The following is a 21,911-nucleotide window of genomic DNA, read 5'->3' on the forward strand; positions in this document are numbered from 1 at the left end:
AACATTTTCCACAAGACCAGAAAGAAGACAAGCCACAAAAAAAATCCCTACCACGTAGTCTAAAGTGAATCATATAGGTTTGGTTGGTTTGGGAGTTATGTTTTTGTTCTGTTTTTCCTGTCTTTCTAACTTTTTAACTCTTCAGGTTTGTCAATAACAGAACCCTCCTGGTTTTACAGTTTGTCTCCTCCCTGTCTTGACCCCCTCACCCAGCACCCTTACCCCTTAATTTCTGTGACCTGAAATTTCATCTGTCTTTAAGAAAAATATTCTAAGACTGTCAGGGAAATGGATAGATATTTCAATTCACCAAGCTTTCAATTCACTTAGCTTAATGAAAGTCTTTCAAAACTATTCTAGTGGGCTATCCTGATTCCTGAGACTTCATAAAAATGATAATGCTATAAGTAAGTTTTAGTAGCAGCCAGGCAACAAAGAAACACAAAGGTGTAGCTGCTGTTAATATACATTTTTTCTCTTATGTTTTTTAGAAGTTGTTCTATAGAAACTTGTGTTATACAGCTGATGCATTTAAATAACAGAATTATGTAGTTAAATTGATTCATCTGGCCTCATGTCTGATCTCTGGTTGTGATGACACTTCCGTATGAAGATCAGCCTTCCCCAGTGTCTCATAAACTTGTAAAACATCTCCACACATAGCACTTATTAAATTATGTAAAAGCATACCTCCTGGACAAAATGAAATAAAACCTATGATAAAGTGCTACTTACAGTGATAATACTGCTTTTTAAAATTTTTTTCCCTATTACTCCTTCTCCCTCCCCCCAAAATTAGGGGTTCAGCAATGTTTAAGCAAATGTTAGTAATTTGTGGAACTCACTGTTCCAGTACATACATCTGCTCCTATAAAGGTATTTTGAGTTTTTCCAGTAGCATCCAGTATAGTTACAAAGAGAGACACATAAATAGCTTATTTCTTCTGTGAGCAAAGCCAGAGTACATTTTAAAATGTATAACTTCACACACACACATCCCTTTAGATGTAGAATGTAATAAACCTGTATTTGTACGGTGAGTTACAAAAGATGAATGCTTTGCCTCAGAACCTTACTGAAACCAAAATGGTTAGAAATGGCTTGTTGACCTGGAATGATCTCTGACATGTGGGGAGGAAAGGCTCGTCTGTATGTGAAACTTCTGGTGTTTCAAGAAGATGCTAATGTAATTGCTTGCATCGCTTTCTAAACAAACGCATTCCAAATAGCTTTTCCCACAGGCCCAGTGTTCCTTTGTGCTGTTTGTGTTGCACGGCCGCCCACTGGCACTTGTTCAGAGCAGGCCGCACCCTCTGCTCAGCTTGGCACTCTGAAGCTGCACAAGTCCCTTGACAAGCAGGGCACTGTGTGAATCCTCCACCTACCCCACACAGAGTAGGGATGTCCCTACACTGCACTTGCATACCCAAACTCTTCTCACGAAGCAGTTGTTTGTGTGGCTTAAGCCTTAGCTGCGTGTTGAAACGAGGTAGGTTTGCCTTCTGTTTGTTTAAAAGTACATGCATGTATAATCTTCCATTTTCCTTCTTCCTGCAGGTGTTCCTTTTGATCCAGAGTGAGAAGATAAAGAGTGATTTTGTTTACCTTAGCTGGCTAGCTCGCTGCTGTGAGTCACTTTACTCTCAACATTGCAGAATACAGATCCTCCTCTATTGCGTCAGTCCTGGCAATCCACTTTCCTAATTGAATTTAATGTTGTAGGTGGATTCTGGACTATGAAAGTGAAAAGCTGATTGCACTAGTTATAGTGTGGGTGGTTATTGCACCTTTGTACATCTGGCTTTTATAAGCAATTACTGCTTCAGTGCAATGCTGTTATAGTACTGTCAGTGCAGCTTTGTCCTGACCAGTGACCCTCTTTCTTCTCAATTGTCTACTCAATTGCTTGAGTGAAGGCTTTCTGTCTTAAAAGACTGAGTTACAGCTCTAAAATGTTCAGAGTAAAAAACAAAATAGAAGCATTCATACTGGGTCAGGCCCAAGGGTCTGTCTGCCTCCAAGGGTGGCCAATGTCAGATGTCTAGGGAAGAGAAGAATCAGGCAAGCATATGTGGTATTTTGATTCCTACCATATTACTCCACATGTTGTCCAAACTCCTGTGCCCGAGGGATATCCTTTATAATCTCCGGCATGTTTTTTATTTCCCAAACTTCTTCTATTCTTTCCTTGAACACTGGAAACTTTTGCTGTGTTTATTATTCTATAGCAAATCTTATTTACTTTTTCTGAACTAGTTTTTAAAACATTGCAGAGTACACCTCAGTACGGATACAGCTACAGTGCCACATACAAAATAATATAGAGGTGGACTTTTCTAATGACTCAAGTCTGAGACTCCCTAGGCTAATTTGTTTTCCTTACAGTGCCTCAATACAAAACTGTTCCATATCAAACAATTTTCAATAGTTATACCTGGAATACAAATATGTAGGTTTTGGGACATTATGCCATACTGCAGATGTAGTAAACATCTCTTAACATGATCTTTCACAGAATATAGTGAGTTGAAAGGGACCCACAAGCATCATTGAGTCCAGCTCTTAGCCTTGCACAGGACCATCCCCAAGAGTCACACCATGTGCCTGAGAGTATTGCCCAAACACTTCTTGAATGCATTGTCTTGTATAAAAAATTTCTCTAATGCTTTCTATTCTGTTCCTTAATCACACCTGAAATCATGAGAGTTGTTCTTATTGCTGTGAAATATAAATTGAGATGTAAACGCCATAATTATTACTCTTGACATTGACGTTCTCTGATGAATTGGCTGTTATCACTAGTAAGGCAGGAGATAAGGACAAGTTTTCCTTCCCAGGCTCATGCTCATGCTGAGGCATGCATTTACATTAAGCAAAGAAATACAGGAACATCTATTCCACCTGCCATTGAGTATTGTGTGTGGCATATTCTTTTCACAATTTCAGCTTTTTCTTGTTATTGCAGATATTATGAATAAGAAACCACAGTTGGCCTGGAAGCTCTATCTGAAGATGGAAACCTCAGGGGACTCCTTTAACCTGTTGCAGCTCATTGCAAATGATTGCTACAAAGTGAGTTTTCTCTTCAGTGTATGACATGTTAATTCAGTGATTGTCCCAATAGTCATTTTTTGGATATTTTTCATCATTGTCATCACTAGTGAACTTTCTTTTATAACAGCAGGATGTCTGATAATGTGGATGAGTTAGCAAGGGTTAGTCAGTATTTTAACCTACAGGCCTGCTTGGTAGACAACCCATTGATTAAAACGTTGGTAAATTACTGCATGCTTGAGCTATCAATAATAACAGTTTATTCTCCTACTAGGGATTCATTATGGGTAGAAATGACAAAAAACTTTTAATGAAAAAAAAATGTAGCGTAGATTTGGCATGCTGCTTTTTTTTCCTGGGACAGTATTATGTTTTCCTTAAAGTTTGTAATGGCAATGAGAGATACTCCTTGTGATCTCAAAAGCATTATTCTAAAACTGAGAGAATTATCTCTTGCACATCTTTCAAGTACTCAGTCCACCATCTCACCATAGAAGTCTTGTTGCTCAGGCAAGTGACTATGCCTCTGGTGTTTCCCACAGCTGCAATTTGTGAAAGCAAGTTGGAAAACAGACGTGTAAAAACTCTCTCCAGACCATTTAAAGTCTTACTTAAATCAGTTGATTGCTTTGTCTAAATTCTTCTGAAAACCTTATTGTACTCAAGAGGAGAAGCAGCTCCGCATTTTGGATTTATCTAGAGCTCTGAAAAACTGCACTTAAAGGACTAAATTTTTCAACCTAATTACGTGTCTACATATAGCCATAAATGACTGCTCCAAAGGCCAAGGAATTTAATTTCAAGAATTGTTACTATGGTGTTATAGTTTGTCTTTCTACACTAGCAGCTGCTTGTACCTCTTCCATTAAATAGCAAGGTCCATGTTGTTTGAGTTTATGTGGCATTTTTCAGTTGTTTCTGAAACATTACATCATATTAGAGGTCCACAGACAGCACCAGAAATGTAACTTAAGAAGGCAGTTGCACTAGGCTTTGCTCAACAGAAAGCAGAATGAGCGTGGGTAAAGCAAGGTCAACAGTGTCCTTAGACTAGGTATAGCCAAATGCCCCATTGCTGTGCTGACAGAAGTTGTTCAGTGAGTAAGCTGGGATGAAGGACTTTTGGCTAATTTCTTGATGCTTTTTATGCAATTGCCCATCTTGTCCATATAGGGAACAGCACATGACTTGGGGTGAAGCATTTCCTACTTTAATGTCACATAGAAGGAGGACATTAAACCTGTATCTGCTTAGTGGAACTAGATCAGATACTAATTTGGATAGATCAGTAACAATTTTTTCTTTTTAGCTGACACATCTGATACCGTTTGTATTCGCTGTCTTTATTCCCATCCATTTAAGTGCTTTCCAGTCACCAGTGATTCAAATCAACTTTTATGTGAAGAAAAGAGAATTATTACTCATTCTGTAGTACCAGTGTTTCTCTGACTAAAGTTTCCCAATGTAACTCCCCCAGCCTACCCTTTTTTCTCTGCAGATGCAAGCTTCTAGCTACCAAAGGATGGGAGGTTATGCTCAGTCTACCTTCTGTGCTCTCTCATGGGGAGATGCCACTCACAAACAACATTGCTATTCAGGCTTGCCCAAGTGGAGAACACTCACAGTCATAGATGCAGCCCACGAGCTATGCTGACTTCAAAATCCACAGTTAATATGGTCACTCCTTTTGCACTGAGTGTTGCCAAGCAACTTGCTTCTGGTTCCCAAACACAAGTAGAGAACCTAAAGCAGAAAAGTTAGAGTACACACTGGATTTTCCTATGCTCAGAAAAATTTTGGATTATAGTCACTGAGTCTTCTTTTGTACTGTACTGTAATAGTGAAAAAAACATTTTAGCTCCTAAGTTAAACCCACAAGACATACAAATATGTGACCATCTCTACATGAGGAAATGTGGTTCTATTTTCAAATGTTTGGACTAGTTTGAGGTTGATATTTGGTCAAGGGCTTTGGTATAGTTGGTACGACACTAGATAAGGGCACCTCAAAAAAGATGTTATAATACCTCCTTTGTAAAACTGAAATGTCCCTGTTCTGTGTCACTTGATGCCTGCAGAAAAACAGGAAAATGCACGTTGCTTCCATGACTTACTGCTGATTTCAGAAAACTGATCTCAATGTTTTTAATCTCCTTCTGAAAGATGATCATACAGTCAGGAATAATGTTCACTTTCTGTGCAGATGGGTCAGTTTTACTATTCAGCCAAAGCATTTGATGTTCTGGAGAGACTGGACAATAATCCTGAATACTGGGAAGGCAAGAGAGGTGCTTGTGTGGGTGTATTTCAAATGATCTTAGCTGGCCGAGAAGCAAAGTGAGTATTCTGTGTTGTATTTGAATTTATTTTGCTCTTTTCCTATTTTCAGTTAGCTGTAAGATAGAATCATAGTCTTAGCCTTAGGACTCCATATCTTTTTCCAATTCATTATTGACCTTTCAGAGAATAGACACTCTGGCCAGTGGTTCCATATGCAGTTTTCAATTTGAAGTGTATCTTCCACAACAGTATATGGTGAAGAATAACTTATCAGCGAATGCTATGAACTGTAAGACACCAAAATACATTAGTCATCATACTACAGGAAAAGTTAGGCTATAAATGTAGTAGTATGTTCATGAGCTGGGGGAAAACAACCTTACTTCATATCGATGGCATAAGAATGAAAACTGTCACATGACATTTTAGGGTTCATAGAACAGAACTAAGGAAATGTTTATTCAACACTGTAAGAAGGACACGATTTCTCCAAACAATGAGTAGATGCAACTGTTTTCACTAAAATTTGCTTTCTGAAGACACTGTCCATATGAGACAAACATACGTACTTGATGAAAGATTAAAGGAAATCATCCACGTTACTGATAATTTTGGTTTCGGCCCATTTCACTGGATGGGAGAATGAGAGAGAGTAGTGAGGCTGTATTTAAGACCTGCTCCCTTGTGAATATTCTGCTGTGATGCCAGATGGCCATCATCCTCTGGCCAAAGTTGCTGTTTCCTATGTGACTGACAGGTGTGTATCTTGGCTTCTACACCTTCCTTCCACTCACTTCTCTGCTGGAATAATCTCATTAACTATAGCACCTTACAAGTGTCCTTTTAGCAATCACTGCAGCAGATACAGTAAAATACATATAGCTTCTCTGTTTTTCAAAATATGCAAACAAGTTCTTACTGCAAACTAGCTGGCTAACTGCAGCAGAATACTGGTTTATCCTATTGGTAATGATCATTTCCCTGTTATTTGTGTTTATGTGTAAGGTGCTTTGGCAGTATTAAGCTAGATGTTGCCATACTAAAGACTAGCAAATAACATTAAAGATTAAAAAAAAAAGTTTGCTTTGTTCTGGGGAGCTATTTTGCAAGAGTAAAGATTTATATATAAATACACACACATGCACACACTAAGCTCTAAACCGATTACATTTTGCTGGGGTTTTTTTACTTTTAATTTCTTTACAATTGTATAGAAGACTTTTTTGTTTGGTTGGTTGTTTTTTGTCCCTGGGATCTCATCAACTGTGCATTTTAACCTTTTTCTGCCCTGCAGATGAACAGACCTCTCTGTCTAGGAGGAACCATGTTTTGCAAAATAGTTTGATTGTTTATTGTAGTTTATTGTATCAGTTGAGTCTTAGCCTCATTTAAATCTTTGTTTCCACCTTTGTAGAGAGACTCTGCGGGAAGTACTGCATCTTCTGAAGAGCAATGGTAATTCTCAAGTAGAATATATTGTCCGCATCATGAAAAAGTGGGCCAAGGAGAACCGAGTCCCTGTTTAAGTCAGTACCACAAAATGAACTGGGTCAGTTGCTACTGTATGTCTGGCTGCAAGATGTGGGTTTTGGTTTCTCCTGTGCATTCTGACTATCTCCTTCCTTGCAGAACTTTGGACATTCAAACAGGTTGACCCAGCTGAGGAAGAGTGTACTGCAGTGAGATTGCAAAACATTCAGCAAGTTGGTTCTTTTTATAATTAAAACATTTTATATCTTGCACCACTCTCTATTCCTCAATGTTTCTTTTTTTCAGTAGTAATTTTAACTGTCCACAAGTAAAGTGCTCCTCAAATACTGCCCAGATTTCTCCCCAAGAGTTACTGAATGGCTTTGTGGGTTTTTTTTTTCCAGCAAGCCTTCTGGCCTCTGGAGAAGAATTATTTGTTACGTGACTGAGACAAACCTTCTTCAGCAAGTGATAGAATATGGCAAATAGAGATGGTAATGGTGATGACCAAAAGGCTACTAGAGTATCAGATAATACAGAAGACTTATCATAGAATCATACAATCATAGAACAGCTTTTGTTGAAAGGGACATTAAAGATCATGTGGTTCCAACTCACCTGCCATGGGCAGGGACACCTTCCATTAGACCAGGTTGCTCAGAGCTCCGTCCAACCTGGCCTTAAACACTCACAGGGTTGAAGCAACTTCTCTAGGCAACTTGTTCTAGTGCCTCACCACCCTCACAGTAAAGAATTACTTCCTAATATCTGAGTTAAACCTGCTCTCTTGCAGTTTGAAGCCATTTCCCCTCGTTCTGTCACTACATGTCTCTCTCTATCTTTCTTGTAGGACTTTTATATGTTACCTCTCTGGGCTAAAATACAAATCATATTCTGAGCACTAGCCTTTTCTGGATAAATTTCAGTAACTAATATCTTAATTTCTTTTTTGTTGTTGTTTTTGTCAGTAAAGCTTGTTTTCTCTCCTATCATCTTTTTCAAAGCATGGAGATTTATTGGTCTGTATTGTTCAATCTTGTTTTGAAGTTTAACACTCAAAACATTCATGTTAATGTAGTGCACATGAGAATCTATTTAGTTTAGCAATCTGGTGGATAAAAAGATGTTCTGAATCATTTTCTTCAGCATTTACCACTGTCATGAGCAACCGTATTCATTATACTTTTGGATTTATTAGACGTAATTGATCTGCCAGGCCTCCCAATATTTATATTTCAACCATCACCCCCCATACCACAAGGGCTTTACTCTCTTGGCCTGCTTGATTGCAGCACATTTCACAATTATGGATAACCTGGGAGATAGTGTCCATGGTTAAATCCACCCCTTGATCACGAGCCCATCTGTATGTTGCATCTCTTTCCTGGTGACCTGAGGCATCATGGGCCCACCGAACCAGAAATAATTCACCCTTATGTTGCCAGTCCAGATGTACCTGAGACACTTTAACCTGTTTGTTGTTACGATGCTCCTCGTTGGCCTGACTCTTGAGTACATGTGCATCTACATGATGAACTTTCATCATGGTCAACTTCTCCACCTGGGCAGTGATGTCTTGCCACACTTCAGCAGCCCAGATGGGTTTCCTTTTGTGCTGCCAATTGGCCTTTTTCCATCAGTCCAGCCACCCCCACAGAGCACTTACTGGCATCCACAAGTCAGTGTAGAGGTAGTGTTGCCACTTCTCTCTATTTCAGCGACATCTAAAGCCAGCTGGACAGCTTTGAGCTCTGCAGCTGGATCTGATTTGAATCACCTTGTCCCTTGGTAGCTTCTGCAACTTGCCATGTAGGGCTCTGTATGCCAGCTTTCCATTTTCAGTTTGTCCCTACAATATGACAGGAACCATCAGCAAAGAGAGCTTATAGCTTTTCATTTTCTGGTAGCTGATTATCTGGTGAGGCCTCCTCAGCACAGGTCACCTACTCCTCTTCCTCTTCGGCTGATAGTCTATAATTCTCACCTTCAGGCCAGTTCATTATGATCTCCAAGATCTCTTGGTGATTAGGATTTCCTATCTGTGCTCGCTGTATGATGAGAGTGATCTACTTAATTCATACAGCATCAGTGGTATGTGTGGAAGGAATTTTTCCTTTGAAATCCCACTCAGCAGTGGCAGTTGGGGCACCAGAAGGAGCTGTGCTTCAGTGCCAATCACTTCTGAGGCAGCTCAAACCACTTCATAAGCTGCCAGTATCTCTTTTTCAGTTGGGATGTAACAGGCCTCAGATCCTTTGTATCCCTGACTCCACAACCCCAGAGGTTTTCCTTGGATCTTCCCAGGCAGTTTTTGCCAGTGGCTCCAGAAAGGACCCTTCTCCCCGGCTGCAGTGTAGAGCACATTTTTTACAGGGCCTCACTTGAAATTGTTCTTCCATGTCACAAGGCAGAGAGGGCTTACAATCTGACTGGGCTGTGTTTCCACCCCTGGGGCAGTCAGTTCCAAGTGTATGAATATTCATTGCTGAAGCTCCACCCCCTGGCTTTGTAACCATAACCATGGTTACATGTGAAAAAACATTTGTATATTATTTATAAAAGGAAACTTTAAATTTTATAAATTTGTAAAATACTTAAATATTTTTTTATCTTTTGGGGGAATTCAGAATACCATATTCTCTACTGTCTGTGCATTGATTAAAGCTCTTAATTGAATGTCTGGTTGGTCTATGTTGCTTCCTCTTGCAGAAGTTGAAATAGTATATTCATTTTGCTGTGGAAGAGGGCAGGTTTGAGGCTGGTCATTAAGTGCATGTTCATTAATCAGTCGAAGGCAAGCCAATGGCCTTGGTCCTGATCTTACGGTAGTTTGCTGAAAATAAGACAACTGGGTATATATGGAACATACACGCCTCTCTGCCATTTAACATGTCAGTGTTTTTACTGCTTCAAGCAAAAAATGTGGGTATCATCATTCAGGTGTCTAGAAGTACACCGATAGTTGTGGCTACTTGCATTTACATGTAGAAACTGATCCATCATAATAGCAACAATACCAGAGCCTTTCAGCAGGGGCAGGAGCAATGTTACACTCATTCAAAAGAGATGTGAAAGGAGCAGTATTTTCACTGAAAGCAGTTACAAAACACATTTCACTTGTAAATGGCATTTTTCTTTTCCATCCCAATTTAATTAACATGGAAACAGATCGAGAATACAATTATGAATCTTGGTACAAAGCTTCAAAAAATCATGTTGGTGGCTTTGTAGCAGATGTTAAATGCATCTAATTACTCCCTTTATTGAAGCTTAACCTGCAGGAGAGCTGAAGAGCATTCAAATCCATTACAGACCATTTTACATATTGGTTGAATCTTCTGAAATAAGTGTGATGGATAAGGGCTTGGGGAGTAATTTTAAATTGTCGTCTGTGACCAGTGAAGAAGTTTTTTAAAACCTCACCTTTATTTACTGTAGTCATAATGTCATATTTGATATGCTAAATAATGTGGGGTTTAGCACAGTGCATTTTATTGACTGGTAATAAAGCTTTTGTCATTTAAGATATAACAGGGGAATGCAGAGCTTTGCCTTGAGCACTGATGAAATAAAAGATACATATTGTCTTAGCATTTAGGTCTTGGTAATGGAACAGATATGTAGGTACTATTAAAATGCAGAACAAGAAAAGTACAGAAATACTGGTGTTTATTTTACCTTAGAAATATGTCTCGAATGTACCTCCCATTGTTTAATCTGAGACCTTATTGAAAGAACAGATGTGAGAATAGGAGATGCCTTAGCTGATACAGAAGTAGAATTTAATAAAGTGTATCTAAAGCTTTTTCTCAGATAGAGTTAACAAAATTTTATCCCTGCCCATTTCCATATTTCCCTAAACTAGAAATTTAAGGAGTCAAGGTACTCTAAATAGGATGACTAGGAGTGAAGGTAGATATAGAGGAAAACAACAAAAGTGACCCATTCAGAACAAGCAGGCAGTGAAGAATGCATGGGCAGAGTCAGGGAACAGGTAAGTTTATTGGGTCAGGACTAAGTGAAAAACAATTGAAACAGTGGCATTTCAGATAATGTAATGGAAGGGAGACTAAGGCAGAAAAAAATTGCTGCATTATTAGAATTTCAAGGAAAAGTATGGAAATTACAGTTATTTCTTATACTCTGAATAAGCATCTGATTCTGGAAAAATAAGCTACAGAGAATGCACAGAAGGTACTGTGCTAGCAATCATATCATTAGCAGTGACTGGTAAAGAAAGCCAAACCCAAAACAGTGTGTAACTGCTTTTAGTTGGGTGCTGACCCATTCCTGATAGATACTGAAGTCAATCTGGAATTAAACTTCAGGTAATACCTGAACAACATCTATCCCAGTAACACCTAAGTGATTACAGTGCAGAGGAGGACATTTATCCTATCTGCTGCCATGAGTTCCAGGATAACATCTTCTTTGGCCAGTATCTGAACTGATCCAATATAGCTAGCAGCAACCCTCTTGGATTACTTCTGGAATCCAGCATATAACTTCTAGTAACACCTGGAGCCAAGTAATGCACTAAACTGGAGGTGGCAAGTTCATTGTGAAAGAAAAGTCATGTCACATTCCAGCTCTGAACTGTAGCAGGCATTTAGGTTTATGTGGCTCCCTCAACTTGAAGATTGCTCATTGATCTTCTTAAGCTGTCTAAGGTTGATTAAGAAACTTGGCCATTAGGTAGTAAGACATGAAGTAAACAATTACATATATAGCTGTTGCTACATGTAGCTTCACTTCATGGGAGCTATACATACATTAAAGAAAACATCTGGGTTTTGCCAATTAGTTTACTCTTTAACCCATTTTTCCGTGTATTATCTCCAGAAATAATTTCCACTCACTCTTTTTGGAGTTTCATTTCCAGACGTCCTTCTCCCCTTTATGTCTATTCATACAATCATTGAATAAGTAGATAAATGCATGAAAGCGTTACCAGTAACCTTAAAATCAAGTCATTAATCAACAGCTAGATAACCTGGCCTGTCACTACACAGTGCAAGATGGTAGATTTCCTCAGCTAAACTTTGTGTTGAATTCAATAGCTAACTCGACTTACCATAAAATATTTGCCAGAAAATCTTAAGAGTCTCAATTTGAAGGTGGATAATGGAAAATCCATTGTTTTACTTTGCAATTTATTCAAATGGTTAAATCACATTTGCTGTTTTAGAAATTGTACCTTAATTCTAACTTGTTTGGCCTTGTTTTCTAATATTTGATTCTTCCAACAATCATTGTTGCTGTTAGCCATTAAAGCCTGGCATTCTTCGGTTTGGTTTGGGTTTTTTGGTGGTTTTCAGTTTTAGGGATTTTTTTTCATCTTTAGGTATGCATAAAGTGCAGCAAGTCAGCTCTGTATGAAAGACAGCTTCCCTTGTAAGAGTATTTCCCAGATTGGAAAACTGGCAATTAGTTTGTCAACAGACTTTTTTTCAAAACATGGCTGTTTAGCAGTGGGCATAATTTATGGCTGTATAAGACATTGGAATATGCTCCTCCATACTGCTGCTTGCTATTCTCCTATATGTGTACTCAAAGACTGCATTCACCCTTTTTGTCATAGTATCACAGGGAAAGCTTGCATTAAATTGCTTCTCAACTGTGACATGACATCTAGGGCTTTTCCAGAACTGGTATTTTCCAGGATGCAGTCTATCCTTCGGAAGAGACAGCCTAGTTTTAGTTCTACAAAACTATATTTTGTTCAAATGGGCTCAGTTTTCCATCTTATGCAAATCACACTGCATGACTATCTTATCCTCACCAATTACTAGTTTGTTTCTCTGCAGACATTTATTAATGCTTGATATCTGGATTATCAAGGGGTCTGTTGGATCCTACATCCTTCCAGGGGCCCCAAAACATTCTATTAATGATGACTGATGGCTACTTTTCATCATCTGTCATTCTCAACTTATTTAACCGGTACCTTACGAATACTGTATTATGCCATTACTTTAAATTAGGTATATGACATCAGAAATGTATGCATTGTGTTTGTAGGAACTGCAGTGTTGTTGTATTCAGGTAAACTTCTACAAAATCCATGTAATGGGAGATAATACTTCCCATTCATTATTAGATGAACCTTACAGCATCCCAGAGAGATTGATGGAGTCCAGCAGTTCAAGTCCTTTTGCAGAATTTGAAACATCTTTTTCTTGCCCCTGTAATCTCATTTAGCCACACACTAAAAGCTTACTTTTTAAAAAACTTTCATTTGAAACAAATAAAGCAGACATTTCACATCTCTGAGCAGGGGATGGTTCCCAAATTCCTTATAGATCTTGCTCAACTGATGAATTATACTAGCATCTATTTATAGATTTTAAAATAAAAGTCTATATTTAGTAAGAGCTGTGACTTTTGAGAAGACAGTGTATTCTTCAAATAAAAAGAGAACTTCTGTTTCAATTCATACTTACACATTGAATTGTGCTTAATTGCTCCACATTATATTATTACTAATTCTTTAGGAGAGTTTAAAATAAGGAAGGCAGTAAAATAAGTAATGGTCTTTAAAATGTTTTTACAATAGACCTTCAAGACCCTGGGTCTCCAGTTATTTTGACAGGAAATATGCTATGGGATAGTTTGCAGCAGTTCTCAGGTACAGCTGGATCTAACTAAAATGTGGTATACTACCTATGCTGTTGAGTCGGAATTGCACTTCTATGAACCTTTTTTTGAAGTCCTCAAACTACACTTTAAGCTGGCCCTTAACTGGGGATGAGTGATGAGTCTTAGACTCCACCATCTGCTCCTTGATCACTGTAAGCAACTTCCACATAGTCAGTTCTGTGAAAAAACACACATAACAGTGCAGAATTATATAACATACAGTAACATTTTCAGAATACATATAATAATGTTTAGATTGTTTACATCATGTAGAAAAGAACCGTGCTTCAATTCTAATAGCTACATTGCTGATTGTAACATCTACGATTTTCTTTCATCATTTTGTCCTTTTTAAGCACAATGGGATCATTATGCTCATCCACTCTAAAACTACTAGTAATCTTTTCCTTGCCTTACAGTGGTGGGTGAGGCCATTATATGAGTAGCCATTATGTGACAAAACTCAATGTCTTATTTTGCAGAGCTGGTGAATTCATATCACATGAAGTCAATATATCTCTTGAATATCAATCTATGTGTGAAAGCTGTGTCTAAGAAAAGGTTACAAAAATTAAATTATGAAACCCGATAAACTAAGTCTTAAACTGCCTGGTATATTCCCCATTCTGATGATTATCCTAATATTTGTATTCTACAAGTTCAGTCTTACTTTTGTCTGACTTATTCATGATGCCACATGTGCTGAACTTAGTTATCACTGAACAAACTGAGAAGCTGGTTGTTTATTTAAAATAATGGTGGTTTTCCCCACTATTTAAAGGCGAAAGAGATATTTTCTGGTCACAACAAAGTAATTTCTGAGGCAAGATTTACAAGACTCCCCACTCAGTTTAGCCAGAGATTCTCAAACAGGTTTTATTGCTGTGTTTGCTTTTCATTTCTGCACATTCTCCTTCCCTACTGAGTGTTTTCCCTTCCCATCTACAGTAATGTGATGGGCCTTACAGGACTACCACGGAGTACTGCCAATGTACTGCTGTTTTCCACTTATCTCTTCCTCCCCGTGCACCACCTCTGAACATGACTTGCTTTGCTCCCACTTTACAGGCATTCAAGGCAAGATTTTTTCAGATTTGTAAAATGCTAAGTCCTATGGAAGACTAGAAATCAGCATGACACTAAGAAGTGACTCAGTCTCTTAAAACAGTGAAGAAGAATTCAGGTAAGAATAGGCTGCACAATTACTTACCAATGTCAGGGGTAATTCTTTTAAGGTCGGCAAAATGACATTTGAAATAAAACTGTTATACAGAAAATGTAGCTTGTTTTCACAAGCAATTCTGATATGTACCATCCACTCTATTCTTAAAATCGTCACTGCTTTTGCTGCTATTCCACATGTGTTTTAATATGCTCAAAAAACTTTACATTTCATATGTCTTCTCAAAATACAGCTTGAGGAGGGAAGAAAATAGTTTTATAAAATTTCATTTGTCTATTTAAATTATTCATGTATGGAAAATCGTATTTTGTAAGTAATTTTTCAGATGCTATTTTTAATGCTGTGGCAGCTCAAAAGCAGCTTTGTGTTGAATCTGCAATCTCGGTATGTAGTTAATTCTCGGTGATAAATATGTGCTTTGCTTTTTGAAGGCAATTTGGCTTGGAAATAAAATCATGGAAGTATGAAAATGCTGAAATGCACATGCAAAGTATGTTTCTGACTATTCTGATTGTAAGCTTATATGAATGTAAAACATGTCGCAATTTGTATATGCAAGCACCCTCAGATGTCTGTGATAATGTGCACCTACTTAGGTGCAGAACTTTATATGAGTAAAAGCAGTTTCCAAAGTGCTCAGAGGCATTGAAAAACTCGGTTAGGAAATTGGAGTTTTGTTAAAATCAGTCTGAAAGTGAAAGGAAGAATTAAAAAAAATAAATTCTGCGAGGTCACAGCCAAATATGTTGTATGTCTTTATAACTTCTAGAAGGTTGCTTTGCAATCTACATATATGTATTACATGAAATTCTCCTTTTTGGGAGGATGAACGTTGTTTGACAGTTGTTTCCCGAGCAGTAACTATTATAATTTTTTATATATTAGAGTATTTAATAAAAAATAAATTTCTGATAATTATTAAATTATCTATAATTCTCTAAAAACTAGAAAATATCACAGTGGCAAGCGACCAAGGCTTGTCTAGCTTATGGTCTGCCTGACTCAAGGGCACTTAGAGTGTCTTGTCCTAGGTCAGCACCCACAAGAGAAGCCCTGAGCAAGAGCAATCCTGTGGCACGTTAGCTTTTGTACTGCTGCGAATTACTTCCAGACCATTTTACCTCATTAAACAGCATTACTGCTTTTAGTGTAGAGATTGCAATTCAAATTGAGAACTCCCTACCCGGGCAATCCTCCTTATTCATGTTACAGGTGGGTGGGAGAGCTACTTGAAATTGTGACTCATTCTTGTGCGGTTTTAATTACTATTGGAAGAATAAAACCAGCAGACAACAATACAGAGATAAGAAAATTATCTGACTCCGAAGTTTCAGACAGGCTGGTAATCTGTGGCTGCCTCCAGGGTTGCTGGCCTGATGGAACAGGCTTTTCATCAGAAATAAACATCCCATGCCACAAGTATCTTTAAAGAAAGGGTGAAAATGAGAAAAAGTGAGGGACAACTCCCCAGAGCACAAAATCCTTCTCAATCTCTGTAAACATCTAAGTGTTTTTACATTTTCAAATGAGCAGGTGTGAATCATAAAAGAGCTACCATTAAGGAACTCTATTATTTTCAAAGACAGCTCCTCTTCAATTTTAAACTCAGCTTAACTACTGTTTAAGTGACATTGTTAGTCACAATCAACACATAACAGGGAGATGCTCCTCAGTTTAAGCTTCTTCACCAGTTCATTAAAATCTGCTCCCTTTCTATACAACTGTATTTTTAATGAAAAAAACTTGTGTGTGTGTGTATTACTGGATACTCCTCTACAAAATCCCTTCTTTGTTTATTTCTTTATAGCTACAAGAAAAATTCCAGGATTAATATAAAATAAGATAAAAGGTTATTTTAAAGAATCATTGAATCGTTCAGGTTGAAAAAGACCTTTGAGTTCATTGAGTCATTTACCCAAACTGCCCAGTTCACCACTAAGCCATGTCCCTAAGTGCCACATCTACACAGCTTTTAAATACCTCTAGGGAGTGTGACTCAACCACTTCCCTGAGCAGCCTGTTCCATTGCTTGACAACCCTTTCGATGAAGAAATTTTTCCTAATATTCAATTAAAACCCCCTCTGGTGCAATTTGAGCCAATTTTCTCTTATGCTGTCGCTTGTTACTTTGGTAATTCAGTGGCTCTAATTTTCTTGTGATCACGTAAAAGGTAACTAATATTTTTTTTTGCCTTTATTTCTTCCTCCTTCTTAGAAAAGTAAAGAGTAAACCTGCAAAGAAGAATTTCCTAAGGACTGTAGATCTCTAACTAATCTTCACTGCTTGGCAGAGAAAACCTCACAGGGGCTAACATTCCCAAATTAATGTTAGTTAAGACACAGAGTCCACCACTTCACCTGGAATCATTACTACTGCAGAAATTTACAGCTTATTTGTCAGCCTTAACTGAGTTCACCCTTAACATTAGGAAAGCGTAAAGACAAAAATTGTCTGCTTGCTCCAGCCAGAAATTCTGACACCAGAAGCAGAAATAGTTATTAACAAGTAAAAAATAAGATGTAGCTAGAAAAGTGTTCTGTTCTTGTTACTTACAATTGATTTTGCTACTGTTATCCAAGGGAACAAATTACCTATGTTCTGCTTGGTAAACGCATCTACTTAAGAGCTGATGTTTAATGTCTCAATATTTCATCTTCTCTCCAGGATCAAAAGCTGTTCCCATAGCAGCTTCTTCGAGCAGCTTGCTCTTCCTAGGCGAGGATGCTCTTCTTCTTTCTTTTTTCTCTCATTGCTTTTTCTTCCTAACCTGCTATTCTGTCCAAACGCAGCACTTGAGGCTTTGAATTTTCTCTGAGGTTCCTCTAAGTCAACAGTCTTACCCTATCTATTAGCTTAAAGTATGTTACAATGTTCTGTAGAGCATAAAAATCAGATGACACAACAGAAGTTGTGTCAGTTTTGAAGTTCTCACTGAGAAATTGCACCTGAACAGCATGGATGATAGAGAACACCCCCCCCCTTGATTGAAGAACTCACATTGCCATGACACACCCACTCACGTAAATTCCTTTACTTTTTTCACATGATGACTTGCCCTGATTTCTAACTTATTTTTACTGTGAGATAAAAGCCAACATTTTGTTTTCATCAGCTACCTGCCATAGTCATGCCATTTATGTTGTCCTGACCCACAATATGGTGTTGGAAGACCACTCCTCATTTCAGCAAGTGAACAAAAGATGCACCTAAATCCACTTCTAGAGGTAAAAAGCACCTCCAGTTACAGGAGCAATAAGGACCTTTTCCATAAAAATTGTTGCCACTCTTAAAACTTCCTTTTGCCTTTGAAACTTTGCACTTTTAATCGGATTTGTTCAAAGCTTTTCTTGAAGCTCTGGAGAGGAATCCAGTGTCTCATAGGCTCAAACTTTCATTCTGCAAGAAGTAAGGTTTAACTAGTTCACAGGGAGCACTATACCAGTGCGTGGGATAAAGTTCACAATCATGGTTCCTCTGCCTCGAAATTGTGACAAATGAATATTACTGTCCTGCTAAAGGATATCATAATTACCTGAAGCTAATGCACTCTTTCTAGAGTGAATCCGGCATTTCTCTACCTGCTTACAGTCCTTCCAAACACTGTGTACTTCACTGAAAAGTGTACTTCAGACTTTCTAAGGCAGTGGCAAAGCTGCTGGTAAGATTTAAGTACATGTGCCTGAGGAGAGAAAACTAGAGGTATGTTCCACAGGGAACAGTATTTTTACTTTAAAGAACAACAATGATTTAAAAAAAAAAAAAAGAGGGGAAAGGATCCTGCAGAGAAATTAGTTTTCCAAATGGTTTGAATGGCATTGGTGTTTTGTTTTGGAAAGAAAGGGGGGGCTTATTCCTTGATTCTGGATCTGGCAGGAAGCAACTTCATAAAGTTGTAGGAGGGAAGAGAAGTTAAAAAAACAAAAAAAAGCACACTTGAATTCAGAGAGCATCATTAAAAAGAAAACCAGCAATGCCAGCCATGTTTTTAGTGCAGTGGATTCTTGTGATGCAGCAGCAGTTCTAGCAAAAGCTACACAAACACCATCCTACCTGCAGCTGTACCATCTCCTGACACAGCAGTGGAAGTTGCAAGTGCTGTGGCAGCAGCTTTGGTGAACGGACCATAAGGATCAACAAGATGCCTTGTTGGACCATAAGAAACCAAGGAGGATATAGTGAGGAAGACACCAATGGAAAAACGTAGGTCCCAGTGCTCAGCTGAAGCAGAAGACAAACTGCCATCCTTTGCCACCTAAGCTTATTATTGATATAAGCAAAACACGTTTACTCCCACATTCCTGTCCAAGGACAATAAGCTCATAACTCATGGAAGTAAAGTATTCAGCCTTTGAAGCTGAAAGCTCCCTGGAGACGGACATAACCGATAAGGACAGCTCTGCCTTCTCATGGGACCCTGGGCTTGCTGCTGTAGAATGTCCAGCCTAGAGAAGCCACAGAGGCAGCACAGCAGCTTCCACTAGATCCAGGAAAACAGCGAGCACTGGTCTATAATGAAACAGGGTACAGCTCTGACTCTATCACAACCAACAGTAACAGCCCAAAAAGAAGAGAGTGCTACAGACAGAGAAGCCGACCCAAAGCAGAGCAGGGAGATCGCACTTTCACCAGGGTAGAGGCCTCTAGTGGCTTGCTGTGCTGTCTCTATTGTTTTCTGTATTTGAAACAAAGTCAGGTCAACAAACTGCCACTCACTGATGTGGCTGTAGCATCTGTAGTTCCGAGCATCCACTCTGTCTGATCTGCTCATGCTGGCTTTCACTAGCAGCTTCAATTTCATCTCAAACTTACCCTCAGCAGTTGTCACAGTTTTTGTAATTCTTAATGTGCCTCTTTCAAGAGACACTTCCATTATTGTGTTCTTCAGATAACATACAAACAGAAGGAATCCGTATTCTATGTTGGACTACATTAGCATGGTCATATCCTAAGAGAAAGCAAAATAATTGGCAAAACATCTAATTACTTTTTTAAAATGTTACTGTTTTGTGTTGCACTGAGAAGTGCAACACATTATGCTATGTAGAAAAATACCTGAGACAGAGCTTGATGCCAAAGAATAAAACAGGTAGCAGAGCAGAAAAAAAAATTATGAAAAAAATTACAAATCTAATTCCTCTTGAAACTGTTTGATATGGCACAAGCCTGAAACACTCCTGGTGTATCCAAAATTAAATTCCTTAAGATCTACTAGATTTGGTTGTTTTCTTGCGAGTCTTTCCTGAGTGCTTCTAGTATCTTAGACCAAATGTAACATTAACATATTCCAGTTATTGCCCTACACTGTTTTTACACTACAACCAAGACAATCTGAAACACTGGATTCAGATACTTGCAAAACTCATTTTCTTGTGGTGTACCTGTCCTACATTCATTACTTCTGAATATAGTCCCATATATCTTAGGGGACCAAAAGACAAAATGGATTTTTAGGTTGGATACTTAAAATGCACAGCTTATCTTCATCACTTTCCATGGACATATCCAAGTATTACCTGTGAACAAAATACCTGTTGTATTCCTGTCGTACTTATTTCAATATCTAGTCTCCTATTTTGTAATTGAAAGCAAGCATTCAGCAGAGCTGCAGAAGAGCCTGAGACTTCCACATAAGATTTCTGTTTGAGGAGCAATAAATTGGTCTTTTCCTGAGGAAAGACCCCTTTTTATCATCATAGAGTTTAATGACATAGACTACACAGGAACTTCAATGAGAAGTAAAATCTTCCTGGCAGGATCTACAGGTCTGGAGCTTAATGACACCCACTCAGAGTGAATCCAGAAATACGTTGCCTATTATGTACATCACCAGATAGCTGCATGAATTCTCAACAGGAGAACAAGTGGGATCACCAAATCATTTTATTACGACGCTGAAATTAAAAACATATTTGAGGAATACCTCTACTGAGCTTGCTAGTCATACTAGAACATACAAGGTTTTAAGATAAAGCAAGTCTCTTTGACTATAAAGCTCAACAAAGACTTCAAAAGGAGACAGTTTACATTTCTCAGATCAGGTCAGTCATTCCAGTGATTCCATGCTCCAAGCAGTATTCTGGAATGCTCTCCATTCCCTGCTAATGATGTTCTAGCGTCACGGATCTTCTCTGGAGTCTAGATGAAAGTAAACAGTCAAGTCAAAAGAACTCCTATGCAACGAGAGGAAAGTATCAAGCATGGTGATGAATGCAATTTGGAAAGTGGAGTAATGCGATTCAGAGAACGGTCTGCTGTAATCATCCAAAATAATACACAGATGTGTGTTATTTGTTTGCTTTGCATAAAATGAGTACTTTTTTAAAAAGAGAACAAAACCACTCCTACCTAGTATTTCTGAGCCTAAAAAAATTACCAAAAAACCCCCCATCCAACTTCTTTTTCTCTGCCCCAATTAAGCTGGAGGATGCAATGTACATGAAGATGTTCATAAGCTTCCTGAAACTTTGCATTGCCTTGGTGGCACACCTCCATCTGGAAATACCAGCTACCAGTCTGTCAAAGTAGGTGGTGACAGACTGAAACACTTGCGCTGTTTGCAGGCAGCTCCTGCTCATGACGGAAGTCTCGCTGCTGCTCAAACCCTGCCTTCCTTGCGTTGTCCCCTCTCTACAGGACAACTCCCTCTCACCAGTCCTCAACTGCTCCCTGCAGCCTGTAAGCTGGTACACCACAGACCGGGAATGGTCACTGAACAAGCTCCCTTTCCCCCGAGGATAGACCGGCACCCAGAGCGGCGGCTGCTGTTCTGCGGGAGCACGCTGGGATCAGCCCCGTACGGCGCGATTTTGTCAAACCCCGATGTCCTCAGCTGCTCCACTCATTGTGGGTTGATGTCATCGACACACGGCGCGTCCGCGCCGTTCAGGCTGGGAACGGCCGCTCTCCCCTGCACTGAGCCCTCGATCGTGGGCAGGATTTAGGGTTTTCCTCTGGTGACTGACCCACAGCCGCCGACTTTCAGAGGCCTCAGCGCACCTTCCCCAAGCAGGCCCGCGCTGCCCCGAGAGGACGAGCGCTGCGCAGCCCCGCCAGCAGCGGGGGCAGCCCCGATCCCAACGAGCACGAAGCACCCCGGGCCAGGGCTGCCGCTTCCTCCCATCCCGCCTCAGGGGCGGGGGGAGGTCCCCGCCGGGGCCGCCCTCGGGCGAGAGGGAGCGCGAGGGCCGGCGGCTGCGGCGCGGCCGCCATTGCCCCGCGCGGGGCGGGCGGCGGGCCCGGCGTGCGCATCGCCCCGGCAACCGGAGGCGGGCCCGGTGGCCACGG

The 21,911-nt window shown here is 39.4% G+C and overlaps 1 protein-coding gene across 4 annotated transcripts in view; it reads left to right on the forward strand.

Moving 5' to 3' along the window:
- TTC26 (tetratricopeptide repeat domain 26) overlaps positions 1 to 15,922 on the forward strand; it is a 54,510-nt gene extending 38,588 nt beyond the window's left edge. For 2 of the 4 annotated variants that reach the window (XM_027680073.1, XM_027680076.1), the window contains exons 15-18: positions 1,558 to 1,627; positions 2,966 to 3,072; positions 5,258 to 5,391; positions 6,749 to 7,082. In XM_027680073.1, coding sequence (XP_027535874.1) covers positions 1,558 to 1,627; positions 2,966 to 3,072; positions 5,258 to 5,391; positions 6,749 to 6,860 — 423 coding nt within the window. In that variant the 3' untranslated portion in view covers positions 6,861 to 7,082. Of the gene's footprint in view, positions 1 to 1,557; positions 1,628 to 2,965; positions 3,073 to 5,257; positions 5,392 to 6,748; positions 7,083 to 14,511 lie in introns of those variants that run through there. The other 2 variants (XM_027680075.1, XM_027680074.1) reach the window with 2 other exon arrangements.
- Positions 15,923 to 21,911: the final 5,989 nt, after the last annotated feature.

Source organism: Neopelma chrysocephalum, unplaced genomic scaffold (genome assembly GCF_003984885.1).
Source record: "Neopelma chrysocephalum unplaced genomic scaffold, ASM398488v2 Primary Assembly neopelma1_59, whole genome shotgun sequence".
Lineage (NCBI taxonomy): Eukaryota > Metazoa > Chordata > Aves > Passeriformes > Pipridae > Neopelma > Neopelma chrysocephalum.